Source organism: Aethina tumida, chromosome 6 (assembly GCF_024364675.1).
Source record: "Aethina tumida isolate Nest 87 chromosome 6, icAetTumi1.1, whole genome shotgun sequence".
Taxonomy (NCBI): domain Eukaryota; kingdom Metazoa; phylum Arthropoda; class Insecta; order Coleoptera; family Nitidulidae; genus Aethina; species Aethina tumida.
In genome coordinates, this window is record NC_065440.1 from 12,663,477 (window position 1) to 12,687,853 (window position 24,377).

The following is a 24,377-nucleotide window of genomic DNA, read 5'->3' on the forward strand; positions in this document are numbered from 1 at the left end:
TATTTTTGAATAATAATTTATTTAATAAAATATATAAATGTTATAAGATAAAATACTCATTTATTAATTAATTCAGGCATTTAATTAACATTTAAGTTACCCTAAAATATGACAATCAATTAGTAAAGATTAATTTTATTTATTTAAATTAATATTTTTACATTTTTCTTCTTATTTTCAGAGAGAATATTTTTTTAGAATTTTACTCTTATAAAAAAATTAAAAAATGCCACATTTAAATAAATATAATTTGATAAAAAAATTGCAAATAAAATAAATATATTAATATAAGTAATATTAAATATTATTGTAAAAACATGGAAACCGATTAATAAACATTAATTTTATTTATTTAAATTAATATTTTTTACATTTTTCTTGTTATTTTCATAGAGAATATTTTTGTAGAATTTTATTCTTATAAAACAATTCATAAACTTATTAATATTATAAAAATGACAAACACAGTTGTAAAATTTAAGTAAAAATTTATTAAAATTAATGTTGATTACCATAAGAATGTCAAGGTAAACAATTACATGTTAACAATTACTTCTTGTATTTAAATTATGTACATTAATGTCCTTTCCTGGCATTTTCAAAAACGTCAATTCCCAAAAACTCATTCAAATTTACACACTCACACAAACTTTATTACAAAATAAAAGAATAATTTAACACAATTTACATAAAAATACATATGGGGATCACTTTTTGATGGTATTTGCAATCCAGTCCAAGTACTGAGCAACATCTGTGAAGACTGTATACTCGTTGCTTTCGCAAACACTCCTGTAACCCTGATTACCGACCCCAATGGAGACCAACCCCCTGATCTGCCACGAGCCCTCTTCCCCGTTCCTGCCGGGTATCCGGAAGAACATGCCACCTCCTGAGTCACCGTTACAAACGGAGGTACCTGCAATTTGAGGTTAAATTAAATGTGCATTGGAAGGTTTAGGTTTTACCATTGTGGAAGCCTGCACAGTAGTTCTTTTGCCACAGGACGTTGGAGAAGAAGTTAACGTTGGAATAGAGACAGTCCGGCGTTGACACAACCGGAATGTCAACCTTCCGTAGTACCGCTGAGATCTTCTTGTTCTCATCCAACCCCCATCCTATGACAGTACCCTTTCTGTTAATCACAGTTTCCAAACTGGTGCTCTCCTTCCACAAACACACGGGACGTACGAAATTGGTGAACATAATGGGCGTGCTCAGCTTCAAAATAGCTATGTCGTTCTTCAGCCCAGTTTCGAGGAAGTCGGGATGGACGTAAATCTCCGAAACGTCGCGTTGCTGCTCGTTCTGGCTGACGTACCTCAAGTTGTTCCTACCCAGGAACAACGTCAGACTTTCCGGGCTCAAAATCGAATTCGAGGGTTTGTGGATGACGCAGTGGGCAGCCGTTAAGACGTGTCGTTTCCCTATCAGGGTGCCACCGCAGATGTAACTAGCTTGGGCACCTTCAATCTTCAAAATTGCCACGTGCCAGGGCCACTCGCCTACAAGCAGAACTTCAATGAGTACCTAGTTCAGTGGACGCGACAAAGTTGCAGTACCTGGGGCGCTTTCTTTCCCGTTTGCTATCAACCCCACCGGATTTGAGAAAACTAACCCGCACCGTTCGTCTGGGGTCTCATCACGTGGGCCACCTCTGTTATCTAAAATTTAGTTTTGGTTGCTTCAAAAGGTTTTGGGCAGAAAGCCGAAGTACTTCAACTTTCTGCACCACCAAATAATCGAGGACAGTGCGAACGAAAGGGTGATTAACACCATTGCAAGGATAGATTTGGAGACGAGTTAGAAGAAACATAACGATGCTTTTATTAGAACGTGAGGAAGGATGAAAGCAGTGCGTTATATACATCTTCATTTACCTAATTTTTGAAGTAAAGTTTTTATAACATCGATTAACGGCTGTTGACTTTGCAATTGTGTTACAAGAGGTTTATTACCTTGATTGGTGACTGTCGGTTCTGGATGATCCCTCCTACAAAAATCACCAATAAACAATCAACCAACGTAGTACCTCAGTAAACTTACAAGTCTAACTCAAGTTCAGTTTGTTCTGGATTGGAGGCCAGAATGGCTGGCTTACTGGTAATGTATTCGTTTTGTTGTGTGTTAGTTTCAGGACATATTGGTCTTCCGTTTACTCTATAAAAAGCTTCAGTTAACTTCTATCTTATATAATAGTTTGGAAACAATCACCTGAAAGCTTTCAGTTTTGGTCTTGGTAGTGCGGGATCATATTTGACGTAAAATTTAATGTGCAAAGGAGTCTTGGCAGGAAGTTCAAGTCCCAAGTTTCTTAATAAGTATTCGTGTTCACTTCGTCTTAAAATTTGTTGTCCGAAATTTGACTGGAATTGTTAGATTATGATTTATTTCTTGAACATCAATCAGTAATATATCTATTACCCAAATAGATATGATTTAAACTTGTAAACTTACAAAATTAGTGAACATTAAAGAATGAAGATGAAAATGATGATGTATGAGATTGTAATGAAGTACAATGACTAGTAACTCACCCAAATGATGAAGTATTAAATAAAAAATAATAAAATTTAAATCAGAATAACTAATACAGAACCCTGCATTACTTGCTTATGTTAAAAACATAAAATTCAAATAATAGATGAAGTTTGATGTAATTCATTGATTAATCGATTATTTAATGAGGGTCTTTTGTTCATTATAATTATTTAATCATTGGTCGAATTGAAACTGCAAGAAAAATTATAATTCACTGTTACCATTTTACAGAATAAGACAAAATTACTTTTTTTGGTACCTAAATAATACAGGGCTTGCCAGTGTGTCGCTATTGTCAAAGAGATGGCGGTGCGAACGTATGTTAAATACATAATTAATTAAATAAAATGCAATAAATATTATCTTTGTGGACTATTAGTCATGTTTAAGTGATTGTTTTAGAGTTTGTGAGGTTTACCCCAATTTGTATGGTGTTTCTGTCGAACACGAGGGTGACAAAAACCCCATCGATCAAATCGTCGTCGAAGGACGTCAGTATTTCACCGTGCCACATGTCCAAATCAGCCGTTGGTACATAACGAAATATTCTGGGACACGGAGACTGTTGCGATTCGACGATTTGCACCATTATGCATAATAATATTGTCGCCAAAAATATTGTCATCGTTTGTTTTAGAGGACCCTGAAATAAAAAATGGATGCAAATTATTCATCACCGTTATGTTTATGTGTTATGCGGCAAAAGCCACAAGTTCATGCAAATTCTATTAAATTGTTTTCCATTGTTTCGAAAAAATGTCAGGGTTTATCGAATTTCCTCTTAAATAAGTTCGATGATTTCATCCCCGGACTAAGGTCGGCCATTTTTATTAGATTTCCATAGAAAACTCGACGGATTGCGGTGACACGACATGAAATTAAATGAACAGGCCAGAAAATTTGTTCTTAAACCGGAATCCATCGGCACATTGGAATTGTTAATGATGTGACCACAGAAACAATTTATTACAATTACCCACAACTTCCCAGAACACGAAATAATTACATTCACTTTTCTTTGTGATCATAGAATAATGTGTGTAACAAAACGAAAATGTTATAAATAAAGCATGGCACGTAAAACTCGTTTAACAATTTTTTCGAGTCGTCTTCGCACAATGTCTGGCCTTCAAATTGAAACTAAACATCTCGTTGTTGTACGATTCGACGAAAAACTGCATCCTGAACGAAATGATGAAGGCTGATAAACTGGTTTATAACCCCCTTTTGTTGAAATGTTCGAGAACACATTCTAATAACGTGATTGGGTGGTCCTATTGTCGAAATGGACATTGACTTTGATTGAAAGGACAGAAATGTTGTTATTTATTGAGTCACGTGACTGGAAACTTTACCAGAAGTGTTAAGTTAATTGGGAAATAATTTAGTTTTAATCACGATTACTCAGGAATTTATTACAATGGATTTTTTACAAAGTTATCATACATTTTGTAAGCTTATTATTATCGACATTAAGCATTTATAATATCAGTTACGTGAGATGAATGTCTGTACATTTATAATTAAATTTTACATTTATAGTATTTATGTCATCACATTCTTTTTAACTATTTTAATAAGATACTATTAAATATCTATTATTGATATAACAATTTCACTGTAAATGTTAAGAATTTTAAAAAAATTATAATAAGGTAAATAAGCATTATTAACTTGTAATATTAGTTTCTAAAAACAGTTATTTTTAAATATGATAAAATGTTTTCTTATAAGATTAAAAATGTTAACAATGTTAATATTTATTTGTTTTTTAAAAGAATTGTTTTATACAAAGGTTTTTCAAAGATGTAACATTACTTATTATTTTTAAAAATAATAAAACTCTCTCTTGTTTTACTATTAAAATTGTTAACAAAAGTATTTTAATATTTAAATTACATTTTTATAGTTAAAAAAATTTTATTTAAATATCTAAAAAAATATACAATAAATTTAAAAATAAATAGCAACTATCAAAGTTAATTTAATTTACCATTTAAACAATATTTTTAAAGTAATTTAAGCTAATTAAAATTTTATATAATTAATTAATTAATTATGCAAGATATTTTATTTTGGTCCCAAAAAGTTATAAAAAATATTGTGATGTTCTATTTCTGATTAAACCATCTATTTTTGTAGTATTTTAAGTATAAACAATAAATATAAATTATCAAATTAAGCTTTAAATAATATTTAAGGGCAGTAAAATGTTTTTTATCAAAATATTAGCTAATTAAAATTTAAATCAATGACATAGTTTTATTTAAATCTCCAAAATTATACAATAAATCTAATTTTTACTTGGAAATTAGAATAAATTTTAAGTATATTTAATTTGGTCCTTATAAAGTTGTAAAAAATAATTTGTGATGTTCTATTTCAATTAAGCCATTTATTTACGAAGTATTTTAATTATAAACAGTATATATCAATTGTCAAATTAAGTTAATTTATTATTAAATAATATTAAGTAAAATATTATTAAAATATAAACTAATTAAAATTTAAATCATTGTCAAGCTTTTATTTAAATTTCCAAAATTATAGAATAAATCTGAATTTTATTTCGAAATTTTTGTATAAACTATGCAAATTAGAATAAACTTTAAATATTGTTAATTTAATTGTAAAAAATGTAATATTCTATTTCTGATTAAGCCATCTTTTTTGTAGTATTTTATATATAAATAATAATAATATTTTAAAGTAAACGTGCAGTAAAATATTTTTATCAATAAATAACCTAATTAAAATTTATATTAACATTTTGTCTTTTATTTAAATTTCAAAAAAATATAAAATAAATCTTTTTAAACATTTTCTTGAGATTTATTCTATAAAATATATTAAATAGAATAAAGTAATAAAATATAAATTATTAAATTTTAATAATATATAAAAAATTCTAATTAAAAATAAAATTAGTTTGTGTATGTTAAATTTAGACATAATAATTAAATTATTTTGTTAAAATTTACTATTATTTAATTCTCATATATAAAACTATAAAAAATTCATTAAAATAAGTATTTTACTTACAAATTATTGTCAAAAATAAATAAAATTGAATAAATTTTGTACATTTTTAATTGAGACTTGATCTGAAATTTATAATGAGAGGTTTTATTTCTGATTGTGCCATCCATTTTCATAGAATTTTAATAATAAACAAAAACATCATTAATCAATTAATTTAAGATATATATTGATAAGACTTACTAATAACACTATTTGTTAATCAATCATTTTATTATTTCTCTTTAAGAAAAATACATTGTTATTGAAATTTTTAGGTCAATAAAAATATTTCATATCTGTTATTGAAATGTCGAAAAATCAAAAATAAAATGTAATTTTAAAAACATCAAATAAACAGTTTAGAAAAGAAGAAAAATGAAGACAACACTTTAAAGCAACAGTTTAAAAATTAATGAGTGTTATAAAAAATTAAATTATAGTGATACTTTGACCATAACTAAAAAATAAAACAAATTTCAGCACAATAAACACCACTTTGTTAGTTTATAATTGGTAACTAATAAACATACTAAGTGCAGTAGTATCTACAGAATCCGGTATTTATTATTGTTAAAGCATAACGAATCAAATTACAAACTAATTATCATTTTCCTCTATTAGTAATTTACATATAAAATTAATTAACACATCAGAATTCGTGCCTGCTTAAATTCTAACGCCCACACTTTATATCAGAGAAAAAAAAAATGCACATATTGCACACCAAACAAATTAAACAATTAACTGCGCAGTTAATCAACGTCTGTTTTGCTCACCATTTTCCAAAAACAAAAATAGAAAAATGATCACACAACTTCAAAAATAATACACATCGGAACGTCTCCGTCACATCAACCGCGAGTCCTGAGTTGGAACCATGCGGCACACCTAAAAATTACTTTCTCGTTGTCTCGCCGGCCGACACCGAAACAGTACTGAAACAACAGTTAAGTACTTCGCCAGTTCTTGAGTCAGACGTCTAATAGTACGCGGACGTATCTAATTTCTTCTCCGGTTTTCGTGCGCGACATATTAAATGTACGTTGCTTTTTTTCTCATCATCAGGTTGTTTTTGGCTGAAACAGTTTGCGTTGGTTAAAAATAAATTTGTACGAAGAATTCGCAGTTTTTTGTTAACCTGTTGAGTCTAGAAATTCGTTTGGGTTATAATAACTCAACAGGTTGTCGACTTAACTTATTATTTAAATCGTAGACAACAAATGGTTTTTGAATTATTTATGTCTTGTAATAAAATAAAACGGACCGCTGCACACAATTAAAACTAATTATTCGACTCAAATAAGTAATTATTATATGTTTGTGTTCGAAAATTTTATTAGATAAGTAAATAACAAACAATTTAATGTAGTAAGTTAAATAAAGAGTAAGACTTAAGCATAAATATAATAAAAACTAATTAACTTAATGAAAATTAAATTACATCCGTATCTAGCAGTGGGTATTAGTATTATTGTGTGGATGAATGATCAATTAAATAGAAATAATTATGTTTAATTTACTACTAAATCTATTAAACCATTAATTTTGAAGAATTAAAATTAGAATTCTCAATTAAAATTGAAATAAAAATGTCAGCAGTACGTTTGCAAACAAAATAAAATAAATTTGAAAATGATTCATCAAACTATAAGAATGGTAAAATTTATTTCTTTATATTGATTTTTATTAATTAAATTAAAATATTTTCTGTTAATTTAAATATGTCAACCATGTTAATTAAGCACTTGAATAATAATTTTGAAGTAAAAATGAAATAAAACATTATTTTTCAAACTATAGGTTACATAAAATTTATTTTTATATATTCTTTTTTATTCAAATCTCAGAAATATATAATAAGAAACAATTTTTTTTTAGAAATTAGTGTTTGAAATACATTATCTTAAACAATTTAATTATTTTCTAACAATTTTAATTAGATTCATCTCAATAGCTTCTTCGAAATAAAAAGTACAGTAAAAATTTTAAGAGTACTTTTTCAAATACAATGAAATAAATATGAACTTGTAAGATTATTTGCAGAAAACTATTATTTTCAGAGGAGACTAACTAAAATATTTTCTGTTAATATAAATAAGTCAACCAAGTTAATTAAGCATTTGAATAATAATTTTAAAGTAAAAATGAAGTAAAAAATTATTTTTCAAACTATAAGTCATATAAAATTTATTTTTGTGTATTGTTTTTTATTCAAATCTCTGAAAAATACAAAAAGAAACAATTTTTACTTAGAAATTAGTGTTTGAAATACATTATCTTAAACAATTTAATTATTTTCTAACAATTTTAATTAGATACATCTCAATAACTTCTTCGAAATAAAAAGTACAGTAAAAATTTTAAGAGTACTTTTTCAAATACAATGAAATAAATATGAACTTGTAAGATTATTTGCAGAAAACTATTATTTTCAGAGGAGACAAACTAAAATATTTTCTGTTAATATAAATAAGTCAACCAAGTTAATTAAGCACTTGAATAATAATTTTGAAGTAAAATTGAAATAAAAAAATATTTTTCAAACTATAGGTTACATAAAATTTATTTTTGTATATTGTTTTTTATTCAAATCTCAGAAAAATGCAATAAGAAACAATTTTTACTTAGAAATTAGTGTTTGAAATACATTATCTTAAATAATTTAATTATTTTCTAACAATTTTAATTAGATTCATCTCAATAGCTTCTTCGAAATAAAAAGTACAGTAAAAATTTTTTCAAATAAGATGAAGTAAATATGAACTTGTAAGAGACAAACTAAAATATTTTCTGTTAATATAAATAAGTCAACCAAGTTAATTAAGCATTTGAATAATAATTTTAAAGTAAAATTGAAGTAAAAAATTATTTTTCAAACTATAAGTCATATAAAATTTATTTTTGTATATTGTTTTTTATTCAAATCTCTGAAAAATACAATAAGAAACAATTTTTACTTAGAAATTAGTGTTTGAAATACATTATCTTAAACAATTTAATTATTTTCTAACAATTTTAATTAGATACATCTCAATAACTTCTTCGAAATAAAAAGTACAGTAAAAATTTTAAGAGTACTTTTTCAAATAAGATGAAATAAATATGAACTTGTAAGATTATTTGCTGAAAACTATTATTTTCAGAGGAGACAAACTAAAATATTTTCTGTTAATATAAATAAGTCAACCAAGTTACCAACATCTCTCGGGCAGTCCCGCTCCACAAGCCAGTGGTGGCGGGAGGCCGACGGATCAACTGCAAGCCCAATCCTTACCCAGGGAGGTTCTAGGACCTTCCTCAGATTGGGCTTGTTCTTCCGGGAACCAGTTGACAGGGGGCTGGCATCTTTGTCAGTCCCGTCTTCTGGTTCAACTTCACCCGTGTATGTATATACACGCCCTTTCCCCCATATGTGCTAGCACATATGGTTTCCAATTGGTTATGATCTCCGGATCGGTGCCCGGAGGGGGGTTTACACTTTCCCCTCTCTGTCCCCAGAAAAAAAAAAAAAAAAAAAAAAAAATTAAGCACTTGAATAATAATTTTGAAGTAAAATTGAAATAAAAAATTATTTTTCAAACTATAGGTTACATAAATTTTATTTTTGTATATTGTTTTTTATTCAAATCTCAAAATATAATAAGAAACAATTTTTACTTAGAAATTAGTGTTTGAAATACATTATCTTAAACAATTTAATTATTTTCTAACAATTTTAATTAGATTCATCTCAATAACTTCTTCGAAATAAAAAGTACAGTAAAAATTTTAAGGGTACTTTTTCAAATAAAATTAAATAAATATGAACTTAACGTAAGATTACTTACTGAAAACTATTATTTTCAGAGGAGACCAACTAAAATGGTTTCTGTTAATATAAATAAGTTAACCAAGTTAATTAAGGATATGTTTTAAATGCATCCTCTTATAAAATGTAATTATTTAATAATAAATTTTAATTATATCCATTTAATAAATTATTCGAAATAAAAAGTGTAGTAAAAATGTTAAAAGTACTTTGAAATAAAATGAAATAAATATGAACATGTAACCTGAAAGATTACTCACTGAAAACTATTATTTTCAGAGGAGACAATCAAAAATATTTTCTGTTAATTAAAATATGTTAATCAATTAATTAAGCATTTGAATAATTTTTAGAAGTAAAAATGAAGTAAAAAAGATATTTTTCAAACTATAAGAAAGATAAAATTTAATTTTATATATTATTTTTTATTCAAATCTCTGAAAATACAAAAAGAGATAATTTTAATTCAGAAATTGGTGTTTGAAATACATTCTCTTATACAATTTAATTAATCATTAACAAATTTTAATTATAATTTAAATAATTTATTCGAAATAAAAAATTTAGTAAAAATGTTAAGAGTACTTTTTCAATTAAAATAAAATAAATATGAACATATAACTTGTAGAATTACTTGCTGAAAACTATTGGAGGGGACAAACTAAAATATTTTCTATTAATTTAAGAATGTTTACCAAATTAATTAAATCATATTTTTGAGGTAAAAATGTAGTAAAAAATATTTTTCAAACTTTAAGAAAGGTAATTTTTTTATATATTTTTCTTTATTTATGTTTCTGAACAAAATATATATAAAAATAAATTCTATTATAGAATTTAATCTTTTGTTAACCAATTTAACACCAAACACACAAAATGTGTTATCTTTTTTAATAAAAAATGTTTCCTTAAAAGTTACTGTCTAACTGATATATTTCTCATTAATAATTTAACATTAATATTCAAAACAAAAAAAAAACAAAAAGCTTTATAACAAATAAAAAGATTCCTAGCTATTAAATAAAAACATGGCAGTCAAAATCAGAAGAAAATAAGCCGTAATTAAAAAGTGATTCCCCAAAAACCAATTAAAAATGTCTGTCATTAATCTGCAAACAGTATGACGGAAATTTTACAGGAACCTAATCGATCAACCCATTAAGAGGACAACTAATCAGGCCAAACAGATAAACCCCATTTGTGTTTTCAATTGAACTTTCGCATAACAACGTACATACACCGCATTATCTTCAAAAACCCACGTTAACAACTCGATCTTTGTTTGCGAATTTCGTCCAGATAAACCGAGATTAGAATACAAACTGCCTGATTATTATTAACATAACAGTCAAACGGTTTACGGTTTCTAGAAAGTTTTCTGGAACGTGTGTGCGTTATGTGTGTGGTGTCGTAATTTTTATATCTGCGTAACAATTCCGAATTAACATTAACCCCGATTCAGCCGCCGCCCCCAGGTGCAGGAAATTAATGAAGGATTAATCGTCCTGCCAGGTACGCCAGTAAAACGTCGTGGGTGTCGGAGGTGTCTTCGGCTGTCCTTAAAATAGACCTCGTCACCCCCCATTTGGTTCGTTCGCCCCGAAAAATCGGGCAGTCAACAAGTCTGGGGCGCCACACTGCAATCGATACGCGTCCCCGTCTCGCTTTCCCCGTTTCAGGCCAGATGTCGCCGTCGGCTTTCATGTGTTTCAGTTCCTGATCCTGCCCCGCCATTACGGCAGTGCGTTCCCGTTGCCAGTGAGTATTTTATCATCATCCCCCCATCGCCCACGCATATTGTGTCTCTGGTTCGTATGAGTTTATCATTTTCTCTTGGGTTTAAGTAAATAAAACAACTGGTCTTTTGTTTTGTCTACGCTTTGTTGTGTGATTTAATTTTCCTGCAGGATTTTCGCAGGATCACTTAGATAAGATAATTGTTAACCTTCGATTTTGTAAATGGTGGGTTTTTGGGGGGTCGTTTTGTGTTACATAAGTAAATTTTGCGGTATATTTTTTTATTTATTGGCTTGTTGCGGGTTTGGATTTTAATACAAACATATCTATTTTTGTACAGTTCGATTGCGACTTCTTTGTATTAGTCATAGAGTGCGGTGTGTTGATTTTAAGCCTCTAATCTATAGATATGTGGTTTTATTGTTTTATGATTTGCATATTAAATATTTTTTTATTGATTTTTGCATTATAAATATTAATTTTTTCATTATCAATTTATTTAATTAGCTTACTAACCATTATAATAGTGAAACTATAAGCAAATTCTCTAATTTCTTTTGTCTAGAAAGAAAAAGCTTTTTAAAATAAATTTAATAAGGAAAATTCTTTTTAATAGAATTTTTCAATTAATTAAAAACTAATTAAATTAAATTCAATGAATTCAATCTAAATTTTAAAATAAAATAAAAAATCAAAAAATTCTACCAAACTTTTTATTATAAAAAAAACAAATTTTTAACTAATAAAAATTATTTTTAAAAATATATCAACTGAAATATATCCAAATTTTAAAATTTATATACAATTAAAAACATTCTAATTTATTCTTTTATATATTATTTATACATATTTATTTACAAATTAACTATATTTATCAACTCAATTATTAAGTACTGTGTAAATTAATAAAAGGATTTAAAAAAAAAATAGTAAATTAAAATTGAATATGAATCAATTTTTATTAGAAAAATAAATCATTAAAATAAAACTATTATAAAATTAATTTTATCAATAATATTAATATTATAAATATATAAATTATCATAATAGAAAATGTTACGAAATTTATATAATTTGAATATTATTTTTTTTTATTGATTTTAACCATAAAAAAACTTTTAATTATTAAATAATTTATTTAGTTTAATGTTTGTTAAATTTTTAAAAATATATCAACTGAAATATATCCAAATTTTAAAATTTATATACAATTAAAAATATTCTAATTTATTCTTTTATATATTATTTATACATATTTATTTACAAATTAAATATATTTATCAACTCTAAATTATTAAGTACTGTGTAAATTAATAAAAGGATTTAAAAAAAAAATTAGTAAATTAAAATTGAATATGAATCAATTTTTATTAGAAAAATAAATCATTAAAATAAAACTATTATAAAATTTATTTTATCAATAATATAAATATTATAAATATATAAATTATCATAACAGAAAATGTTACGAAATTTATATAATTTGAATATTATTTTTTTTTATTGATTTTAACCATAAAAAAACTTTTAATTATTAAATAATTTATTTAGTTTAATGTTTGTTATAATTTTAAAACTATTTATAAATTTAATAATCTTTGTTTGGAAAGAAAAAAATTAAAAAAGAATTTTACAAGTAAAATTCAGAATGCAAATAAATGTAATGAGTTGTTGTGTTTAATTAAAATTAAATTAAATATTTAAAATTCTACTAAAAATTCTACTTTTAATTTTAAGTAATTTTATTAATTGAAATAAATTTCAGATATTAAAATTTAGAAAATATGTATATTAATTAATTAAAAATATTGGCGGTACTATTTAATATTTTATCAACTTAAAATTATTAATAACGTTATAAAATTATTATATGGGTTAAAAAATTGTAAATTAATTGAATATATTATATATATGTATATATATATATATATATATATATATATATATATATATTTAAATTACTAAAATGAATTGTTATTACAAAAATAAATGATTAAAATAAATTAATTAATATAATAGTAATTTTAATACAAGTGTATAATTAAGTATATAATATAATAAAACAGAAAAATAAATTAAACGAGTTTGTTTTAAATTTAATAGAAAAAATATAAAATATTAAAGATTAAAATTATATAGAATTAAAAATTAAATAAGTATAGTAAAATAGATAAATAAAAATGACAAAAATAATAAATTCTAATGTACGAAAAATGTCTTAAAATAATGGTAATATTATGAATAATAACTTTATTTATAAATCTCTTTCATATCATAAAAAATAACAACTTTAAATTGTCAATTAAGTAAATATCAATTTAAGAATAACAATTAATAAGTTAAAAATATACTTAATACTTTTTTAAATTTATTACAATTAAAATCAACGATTATTATAAAAAAATATTTATTTAATTAGTTTATTATTTAATAAAAATTTGTAGTTTTTAATAATAGTAATTAAAATGTTATCTTAAAACTAAAAAAAAAATAAAAATAAATTGTTTTTTTTTTCATAATTTTAAATTAAATAAATTATTAAAAATATATATTATCTATTTATTTTATTCATTTTACAATAGAAAATATTATTTTTTGAAGTATTAATTTATATAATTAGTAACAGTGAAATTATTTATAAATTTGCTGTTGAAAAAGAAAAATTTTGAAAAATAAATTTGGTCGTTTTTCTTAATACTTTTCAGATTAGGTGAAATATATTAAAAAAAAAAAGATTATTAGCATTAAATTTAATTAAATGCTTAAATTTACTTATTATGAATTCTAAATGAATGTAAAAAATATGATATTCTCTTAAAAATTTTAAAAATAATTATTAAAATTATATAATAACTTAATAATTTAATAATTATTAAAATTATATATATATATATATATATATATATATATATATATATATATATATATATATATATATATATATATTATTTTAATGAATTTTTTAAATATTAATTCAATAATGTACACAAAATCAATACTATTTAAATTATAATTTATATATGTATATATATTTTTATATTTTTCTTAAAATTAAACAAATTTATCAGTTTTAAATTATTAATTACGTAGTTATCAAATTAATTAATGAATTCAAAAATAGAAAATTGTTAAATATATTTTTTTATTAAAAAATAATTAACTATTATAATAGTATACAAATTAATTAATTTAATAGTAAGTAATTAAATTAATTTTAATAGTTTTTATTTTTGATATATAGTTTTAATGTTTTATAATTTGCATATTAAATATTTTATTATCGATTTTGGAACTTAATTATTAAAAAAATACTAATTCTAAGTTATTCAATTAGTTCAACGACTTCTATAATAAACCACTTAGAAATTCATTAATTTATTTCCTCCAGAAACAATTAAAGTTGTAAATAAATTTCAACAGTTTTGAATGTATATTTTTTAATACAGTTTTTAAACTAATTAAGTAAATTAATAATTAAAACTGACAAAATAAAATAAAAATATAAAATATTTATATTTTAATGTAATTCATTCATTTAATATTTAATTATACAAAACTATTAATTAAAATGTCATACTTCAATATAATATTCCTTTGTATAGAATCTAAAAACAAAATATTAAAGACCTAAATTTACAAAGAAGTTTTATTTTTCAATTTAAATGTGGTCTGTTAAAATTTTAAAACAAAAAAGAATTAATCAAATTCAATGAGTTGTTTGTTCTGAATTTTAAATTGAAATAAAACATCCAAAATTTTGTTTAAAATTATACTTTAAAAACATCATTAAATGAAACAAATTTCAAATAATATAATTAATGCAATGTAAATAAATATTAAAATTCCATTTTTGTTTTAAATTGTTTGTGTACTGACAAATATTTATTATGTTAGTAAAAATATTTTACTTTATATACATAACATATATACTAATTTATCCATATTAAATTAAAATAAAAATAAAAAATTAATTAATTAAGTTAAAACTACTATAAAATTAAATTAATTCAATTATAACATATATTATTGTTGAATATAAATTAATTAATGTTGTATTAACTACTATGATAAAAAAATTTAACTAAATCCAATATATGTAACTTCAAATAAAAATAAAAATAAAAATACATATTAATAACTTAAATAAATTTCACCCAACAAATAATATATAAAAATATATAATATTTAAATCGTAATTTTATTTATTTATTTATTTTATAATGTATTAATATTTTTTTCAATCTAAAAAAATTGTTAATATTAAATTATTAATTATAGATATAAAAGATATTAAAGAAATGAATGAGTATGATAAAACATTTAATTAAATTCAATATTTAAATTTAAATTATAATAAAAATAAAAAGATATATTATTAATTGAAATAAATTTCACACAATAAATACTGTATAAAAATAAAATATCTAATAATATTTAAATAATTAATTTGTTTATATAATTTTTATAATATGTATTAATATATTTTTCAATTTTAATTACGAAATTATTAATTACATACACAAAATAAATGAATGAGTTCAAAACCATTAAATTAATAAATAAGTAATATTACTTGTATAGTAACTATTATTTCTTTTTCAGAAGTAAATTTAAATTAATTAGTTTTAATAAATAATTAAATAAAATACAATTATGTTTTATAAGAAGACGAGATTAAAGTCAACTTTATATCTTTTTAGAAACAGAAGTAAATCAATATGATAAATAATAAAAAAAATAATTTAATTAATTAAAATTTTATACTGTATATTTAAATTTAAATATTAATTGTATATAAATTATTTTTTTTAATATTTGTATTGGTTAAACACAAAAAAATTTGAAATTAAATGTTCATAATTATTGTTATGAATTTTTGCATTTAATTATAAATAAAATCATTTAAAATAATAAATGAATAATAGAAATATTTTTAATTTTGTTAAAGGTGAATGACTTTATTTATTAACAAATACAACCATAAATTAAATTGGATGAATAAATAAATATATTTACCAAATTGACATTAATGTGTGTAATTAATATTACCCAAAGTAAACAAAATAAAATATTTCTTTTAATTATGAGATGTAATTTTTTTCATTTACTAAAATTAAAATTTAATGTAAAGATTTGTATAAAAATAGTTAATTGTTTGTTTGGCTTTCTTTTACAATTACTATTTTATAATGTTTAATTAACATTATATATTTATAATAATAATATATTATTTGATGAATATATATATATATATATATATATATATATATATATATATATATATATATATATATATATATATAAAATTATAGAAATTAAATATACATAAAAACATGATTTTAAAATTAAATGAATAAATAAAATATAAAATCAATTATAAATATATTTATTTACTGTAAAACTATAAATTGACAGAATATTTAAGTAATCATTATAATAAAATCATAATACATTTTTTTAATTTATAATATTATTGTAAATAATAATAATAATTAAGCTATTTTATATTTTTTAGCATAACTCAATGTGGTGAACCCCTAAAATGGCCTATTTCTCGTTTTTTGTATTCTCTTCTCTACTGGTATTAACTTTAGCCAAAGACTTCAACACAACTAGATATGATGCAAGAGGTAAGCAAACACTATCATTAATTAGGTCAACTCGATGTTCCACCCCAAATATTACCCTTTCCAAAATGTCAACAAAAGTTCAATCTAATTTAACGACATTTCAACAAAGCAATCAATACCCTTGCAGAAACGACAGAGCCTTCCAGACTCACCACCGACTACCAGAACCAGGAGACCGCCCTCAGACGCGCCCTGTCATGGCTGACGACGCAACGCGAGGGCAACTGGGGCTGGCGGAACGACACCCCCAAAGTGCTGACCGCCCTTCAGCTCGTCGACCGCGAGGAAGCCGCCTCCATCTTGCCCTCCTACTTGGAAATCCAACTGTCCACCAAACAGATGGAGGTTGAAATCGTCGTGATGCTCTGGAGGCACCACGAAGTACCCATAACACCCCCGCAACTAGCCGAGTACTGTCTGGCGTTGAGCTCCCTGTGCTACGACCCCAGACAGTTCCACGGCCACGACCTGATCGCCACGCTGCAGCACCACGAGGCGGTGCACGACCTGGAGTTCGCCTACGCCACCCTGAGCGCGTGCAGCGCCCGGGCGCACGTCAGGAAGAAGCAGATCAGGCGGCTGCTGGACATCGCGAACACCGCCAAAGATCACAACATCGGTAAGACTGTCGGTTGATCGGTTTGGTGAAGGATAAAGTTTCCACGTTGTAGACACAGTCGCGATGACCATACTGGCGCTGAGATGCATCGTCAAGGATCACAGGCACAGGAACCTGCAGCACTCGTTGAGGAGGCCCAGCATCAGCTTGGCCAGGCAGCAGCAGCCGGACGGAGGGTTCGGCAACGTTTACAACACCGCCCTCACCATCCAGGTTTGTGTTTGCTGTTATACTCTGTCTGTCAACCTTGAACTGTCCTTGAAACTGTGTCACTTAAAGGAGTTAGACTTTACATATTGATTTGAAGTTGCTTGTAGAACTGATGATTGTCTTAATGATGGCATTCTGTACTGACTGACATTGAAAGCTCCTTCTATATTAAGAAAAAACAATCTTCTAAACATAGTTTTCACACCAATGTTGAAACTTTCTCCTTAAAATAAAAAAAATTCAGTTCACCAAAGTAAAAATCATGGATGAGAAAGAACCAAAATAATATTATTAAAACAACTTCATCAATCAACATTAATTTTGTACTATTGGATGTTACGGAGTTGTTTCTTAGCTCTTCTAAACCAGATTTTGTGGGTTCCCTTTTGGAAATTTGTTTCTTGGGTTCTTTTATTCTGATATCCAAGGATTGTTTTGTTTTATCTACAGATACAAGAAATAATCATCTAAGCGTAGACATCCAATCACCTCCTTAAAATCAAAGAATTACAGCTCAATAAAGTAAAATCATAGATGAAGAAAGTTCAAAACAATATAATTAAAACAACTTCATCAATGAACATTAGTTTTTTACTATTGTATGTTATGGAGTTGTTTCTTAGCTCTTCTAAACCAGATTTTGTAGGTTACCTTTTGGAAATTTGTTTATTGGGTTTTTTTATTCTGATACTCAAGGATTGTTTTGTTTTATCTACAGATACAAGAAATAATCATCTAAGCATAGACATCCAACCAATGTGGAAGTTTATACTCCTTAAAATCAAAGAATTTCAGTCAACAAAGTAAAAATCATAGATGACGAATGTTCAAAACAATATAATTAAAACAACTTCATCAATGAACATTAGTTTTTTACTATTGGATGTTGAGGAGTTGTTTCTTAGCTCTTCTAAACCAGATTTTGTGGGTTCCCTTTTAGAAATTTGTTTATTGGGTTCTTTTATTCTGATACCCAAGGCTTGTTTTGTTTTATCTACAGATACAAGAAATAATCATCTAAGCATAGACATCCAACCAATGTGGAAGTTTATACTCCTTAAAATCAAAAAATTACAGTTCCATAATGTAAAAATCATTGATGGCGAATGTTCAAAACAATATAATTAAAACAAGTTCATCAATGAACATTAGTTTTTTACCATTGGATGGTACGGAGTTGTTTCTTAGCTCTTCTAAACCAGATTTTGTGGGTTCCCTTTTGGAAATTTGTTTCTTGGGTTCTTTTAATTCTGATATTCAAGGACTGTTTTGTTTTATCTACAGATACAAGAAATAATCAGCTAAGCATAGACATCCAACCAATGTGGAAGTTTATACATCTTAAAATCAAAGAATTACAGCTCAATAAAGTAAAAATCATAGATGCAGAAAGTTCAAAACATTATAATTAAAACAACTTCATCAATGAACATTAGTTTTTTACTATTGGATGTTACGGAGTTGTTTCTTAGCTCTTCTAAACCAGATTTTGTGGGTTCCCTTTTGGAAATTTGTTTCTTGGGTTCTTTTATTCTGATATCCAAGGATTGTTTTGTTTTATCTACAGATGCAAGAAATAATCATCTAAGCATAGACATACAACCAATGTGGAAGTTTATACTCCTTAATATCAAAGAATTTCAGCTCAACAAAGTAAAAATTATAGATGACGAATGTCCAAAACAATATAATTAAAACAACTTCATCAATTAACATTAGTTTTTTACTATTGGATGTTACGGAGTTGTTTCTTTGCTCTTCTAAACCAGATTGTGTGGGTTTCCTTTTGGAAATTTGTTTATTGGGTTCTTTTATTCTGATATCCAAGAATTGATTTGTTTTATCTACAGATACAAGAAATAATCATCTAAGTATAGACATACAACCAATGTGGAAGTTTATACTCCTTAAAATCAAAGAATTTCAACTCAATAAAGTAAAAATCATAGATGATGAATGTTCAAAATAATATAATTAAAACAACTTCATCAATGAACGTTAGTTTTTTACTATTGGATGTTACGGAGTTGTTTCTTAGCTCTTCTAAACCAGATTTTGTGGGTTACCTTTTGGAAATTTGTTTATTGGGTTTTTTTATTCTGATACTCAAGGATTGTTTTGTTTTATCTACAGATACAAGAAATAATCATCTAAGCATAGACATCCAACCAATGTGGAAGTTTATACTCCTTAAAATCAAAGAATTACAGTTCAATAAAGTAAAAATCATAGATGACGAATGTTCAAAACAATATAATTAAAACAACTTCATCAATGAACGTTTGTTTTTTACTATTGGATGTTAAGGAGTTGTTTCTTAGCTCTTCTAAACCAGATTTTGTGGGTTCCCTTTTGAAAATTTGTTTCTTGGGTTTTTTTATTCTGATATCCAAGGATTATTTTGTTTTATCTACAGATACAAGAAATAATCATCTAAGCTTATACATCCAACCAATGTAGAAGTTTATACTCCTTAAAATCAAAGAATTTTAGCTCAACAAAGCAAAAATCATAGATGACGAATGTTCAAAACAATATAATTAAAACAACTTCATCAATGAACATTAGTTTTTTACTATTGGATGTTACGGAGTTGTTTCTTAGTTCTTCTAAACGAGATTTTGTGGGTTCCCTTTTAAAAATTTGTTTATTGGGTTCTTTTATTCTGATATCCAAGGATTGTTTTGTTTTATCTACAGATACAAGAAATAATCATCTAAGCATAGACATCCAACCAATGTAGAAGTTTATACTCCTTAGAATCAAAGAATTTCAGCTCAACAAAGTAAAAATCATAGATGACGAATGTTCAAAACAATATTATTAAAACAAGTTCATCAATCAACATTAGTTTTTTACTATTGGATGTTACGAAGTTGTTTCTTAGCACTTCTAAACCAGATTTTGTGGGTTACCTTTTGGAAATTTGTTTATTGGGTTCTTTGATTCTTATTTCCAAGGATTGTTTTGTTTTATCTATAGATACAAGAAATAATCATCTAAGCATAGACATCCAACCAATGTGGAAGTTTATATTACTTAAAATCAAAGAATTACAGCTCAGTAAAGTAAAAATCATAGATGACGAATGTTCAAAACAATATAATTAAAACAACTTCATCAATGAACGTTTGTTTTTTACTATTGGATGTTACGGAGTTGTTTCTTAGCTCTTCTAAACCAGATTTTGTGGGTTCCCTTTTGGAAATTTGTTTCTTGGGTTCTTTTATTCTGATATCCAAGGATTGTTTTGTTTTATCTACAGATACAAGAAATAATCATCTAAGCATAGACATACAACCAATGTGAAAATTTATACTCCTTAAAATCAAAGAATTTCAGCTCAATAAAGTAAAAATCATAGATGATGAATGTTCAAAACAATATAATTAAAACGACTTCATCAATGAACATTAGTTTTTTACCATTGGGTGTTACGGAGTTGTTTCTTAGCTCTTCTAAACCAGATTTGTGGGTTCTTTTTTGGAAATTTGTGTCTTGGGTTCTTTTATTCTGATATCCAAGGATTGTTTTGTTTTATCTACAGATACAAGAAATAATCATCTAAGCATAGACATCCAACCAATGTGGAAGTTTATACTCCTTAAAATCAAAGAATTTCAGCTCAACAAAGTAAAAATCATAGATACGAATGTTCAAAACAATATCATTAAAACAACTTCATCAATGAACATTAGTTTTTTACCATTGGGTGTTACGGAGTTGTTTCTTAGCTCTTCTAAACCAGATTTGTGGGTTCTTTTTTGGAAATTTGTGTCTTGGGTTCTTTTATTCTGATATCCAAGGATTGTTTTGTTTTATCTACAGATACAAGAAATAATCATCTAAGCATAGACATACAACCAATGTGGAAGTTCATACTCCTTAAAATCAAAGAATATCAGCTCAATAAAGTAAAAATTATAGATGACGAAAGGTCCAAAACTATATTGTTAAAACAACTTCTTCTAAACCAGATTTTGTGGGTTCCCCTTTGGAAGAGAGTATCTGGAGTTCTTTCATTAAAATGTTTAAGGAGTTGCATCTCAATTAATAATCCATAACAATATAATTAGAACCAGGACATCCAACAACCCCAAATTGACATCGTTTTGTGTGTTTTCCTTTGGTAACAGGCTCTAAAAGACGTCAACGAGGCTTCGAACCACTGGAATGTAAGCGCCGCCAAGTCCTACATCGAACAACGTCAGGACCCCGACGGCGCCTTCACCGATCCGGGCCTCACCGCCGACGTCATCCTGGCCCTCACCGACCGAGGCCTGGGCTCCATCCGCAACCTGGACTGCGGCAAGCTGGACAGCGACATCGAGAACCACGTGGACATCGACGGTTCGAGGAAGTCGAGCTCCAACCACGGCAACGACTCGGAAATCAGGAACGTGACCGTCACCTATACGCTGTGGTTCGGCACCAACGTGACGGAGAACACCTCGATCAGCATAACGGCGCCGAGGAACACGTCGTTCTACAACGTGATGCAGCTGGCGATGGATCTGGACCCGAGGTTCGCCTTCGAGGCCAGCGAATGGCCGAACGGCCACTACGTGCACACGTTGGCCGGCTACAAGGAGGAGCCCATGGGGTATCACTACTGGTTGCTCTACAGATTGCCCGAGTTTCCCGACCCTTTGGCACCGCCAGCCAATCAACTGGTGGCACCAGTTGGTACGTCCTTCCTCCAACCTTTAAAGCCGAACAAATAAAAACCTCAATTTGTTTTAGGTGTTGATGACCTGCTGATCGAGGAGGGTGACCACTACTTGTTCTGGTACAAAAAGTTGTAAGGCACAAACGGCGGAGTGGCATCAGAAAGCAATTTCAGGCCCCAAGGACACGTTGAGTTTTTAAAGTGTCCTTGGGGCAACCAACAAATTCCCGATTTAAAATGCTTGACATTCTAATAATCAAGAAAATAAAACTCTTTGGTTCACTATCGTATTAGGTAAACTATCGTTGAGTTATTTATTGGATGTTTAGATTTAAAAAAAAAATGGAAACTATGTAACTGTTTTTCTAATCATGTAAGGAAAGTATATATATTCATGTTTTGTGTTAATTTTGGATGTGATTTTTGTGAAGAAGCTTTGTGTATAAAATTTAGGTTTAATGATGAAATGCTTGATGCATATTTGATTTTAGACGATTTTACTTCAAGAGCTTGTTTCCTGCAAACTTATTATATAGCCCCCCTATTTATATTATACATATATATAGAAAATCATATATTTACAAAAAAAAATTAACAAAAAGTATATATTATATAAAAGTTAGTATATGAATTTTTTAATGAGAAACACGTGTTAAAAATTTTTTGCTGCCTTCGACACTGTTTTTAGTTTAGATAACGTATACTGGATACAAAAAATCAAGTACATAATGTGCAGGGTATGTACAATTCCTATCTAAAATACCCTCCCCCGAAACTGTTCCATAAAATCATACCTCACACGTTGCAAAAGCAATCAGAGAGATAAAATCTTTGACAAGTCCACTCGATTTTGTTCGTTGACTGATTGAAATCGTGTGGACTTGTGGAGTTGTGCTGGTTAAAATGATTTTTTAATACCGCATTTGTAGAGGTGACAATACAGGCCAGATGATACACATTTTTGTGAAAAAAAAATAAAACGTTTTTTACATGTAGCTTTAGACCATTAGTTGAAAACTGTTATGAAATGCAAAGAGATTGTTGAAAATTGATTATTTTGTTACATGAATTTGGCTTAAAAGATAATAAACCATTCAAACTGGATTATTTGTTTAATTAATCACACACAGCATCAACCTAAATTCTACATTTGTATATGTGTTAGGATAACACTGACATAAACATAATTTGTTTGAAAATTTAATTATCATAAACAGATAAGAATTAATTAAAAAATTTCAAAATAAAATTAATATTTACATGTATCAAGTAAATCTTTTATAATGGAATAAAGGAATAGAGACATTTTAATATTTAAATAATTAATAGATAAGCAGTTAAATTAAATTTAATTTTTTAAACCTAAAGTATTTAAATTTTAGAAGAATTTTATGAAAAAAACATCTAAATTAATTCAAAATATTTATCAAATAATGTTTAATAAAATAAAAAAAATGAATAATAAATATAATTTTATAAATATCAAATTTAAAAAATTATTAAATTTATTAATAAATTTAAATTAAATGAAAATAAAATTTATTTTCATAATTTCAACTCATATATTTTATGGAAAACATTTAAAGACAACTAAATTAAATGTTTATGATCTTAAATATGACAATTAATTCAATTTTTCAATATATTTGAAAATAAAAAATAAGTATTAATATTTTAAAAATAAATCTCTTTATAATCTTGAAAAATTATTATATGATAATTTATTTAAACTATCTATAATTAAGAAAAAACATCTAAATTAATTCAAGATATTTATCAAATAATATTTAATAAAATAAAAAAAAATAAATAATAAACAAAATTTTATAAATATTAAATTTACAAAATTATTAAATTTATTAATAAAATTAAATTAAATCAAAATAAAATTTATTTTCATAATTTCAACTCAATTTCAAAATAAAATTAATATTTACATGTATCAAGTAAATCTTTTATAATGGAATAAAGGAATAGAGACATTTTAATATTTAAATAATTAACAGATAAGTAGTTAATAGTTTTTAATATAAATTATATTAAAAATAACTAAATTGTTTATAATATTAAATATAAATTAATTTAATTTTTTAAACCTAAAGTATTTAAATTTTAATTATAAAACATATTATTATTATTATT

The 24,377-nt window shown here is 25.9% G+C and overlaps 2 protein-coding genes across 6 annotated transcripts; one reads left to right on the forward strand and one right to left on the reverse strand.

Moving 5' to 3' along the window:
* Positions 1-468: 468 nt before the first annotated feature.
* Positions 469-6,590, reverse strand: LOC109605872 (proclotting enzyme). Of its 2 annotated transcripts, none has more exons than XM_020022474.2 (8): positions 6,339-6,590; positions 2,960-3,184; positions 2,215-2,366; positions 2,047-2,160; positions 1,881-1,993; positions 1,563-1,664; positions 969-1,505; positions 469-919 (listed from the first exon to the last, which is right to left on the reverse strand). In XM_020022474.2, the coding sequence occupies exons 1-8, from the start codon at positions 6,339-6,341 to the stop codon at positions 708-710; spliced, it is 1,458 nt and encodes a 485-aa protein (XP_019878033.1). In that variant the 5' UTR covers positions 6,342-6,590; the 3' UTR covers positions 469-707. The 2 variants fall into 2 exon arrangements, with proteins under 2 accessions (XP_019878033.1, XP_019878034.1); XM_020022475.2 differs by having other exon boundaries at positions 1,959-1,993; positions 6,339-6,589.
* Positions 6,591-10,863: 4,273 nt separating this feature from the next.
* LOC109605428 (uncharacterized protein CG3556) lies at positions 10,864-23,339 on the forward strand. Of its 4 annotated transcripts, none has more exons than XM_049968870.1 (6): positions 10,864-10,882; positions 16,623-16,737; positions 16,865-17,356; positions 17,409-17,569; positions 21,703-22,252; positions 22,310-23,339. In XM_049968870.1, exons 2-6 carry the CDS (start codon positions 16,650-16,652, stop codon positions 22,369-22,371), a joined length of 1,353 nt encoding a protein of 450 aa, XP_049824827.1. In that variant the 5' UTR covers positions 10,864-10,882; positions 16,623-16,649; the 3' UTR covers positions 22,372-23,339. The 4 variants fall into 4 exon arrangements, with proteins under 4 accessions (XP_049824827.1, XP_049824828.1, XP_049824825.1 ...); XM_049968871.1 differs by lacking the exon at positions 10,864-10,882 and adding an exon at positions 10,963-11,178 and having other exon boundaries at positions 17,415-17,569; XM_049968868.1 differs by lacking the exon at positions 10,864-10,882 and adding an exon at positions 10,966-11,178.
* Positions 23,340-24,377: the final 1,038 nt, after the last annotated feature.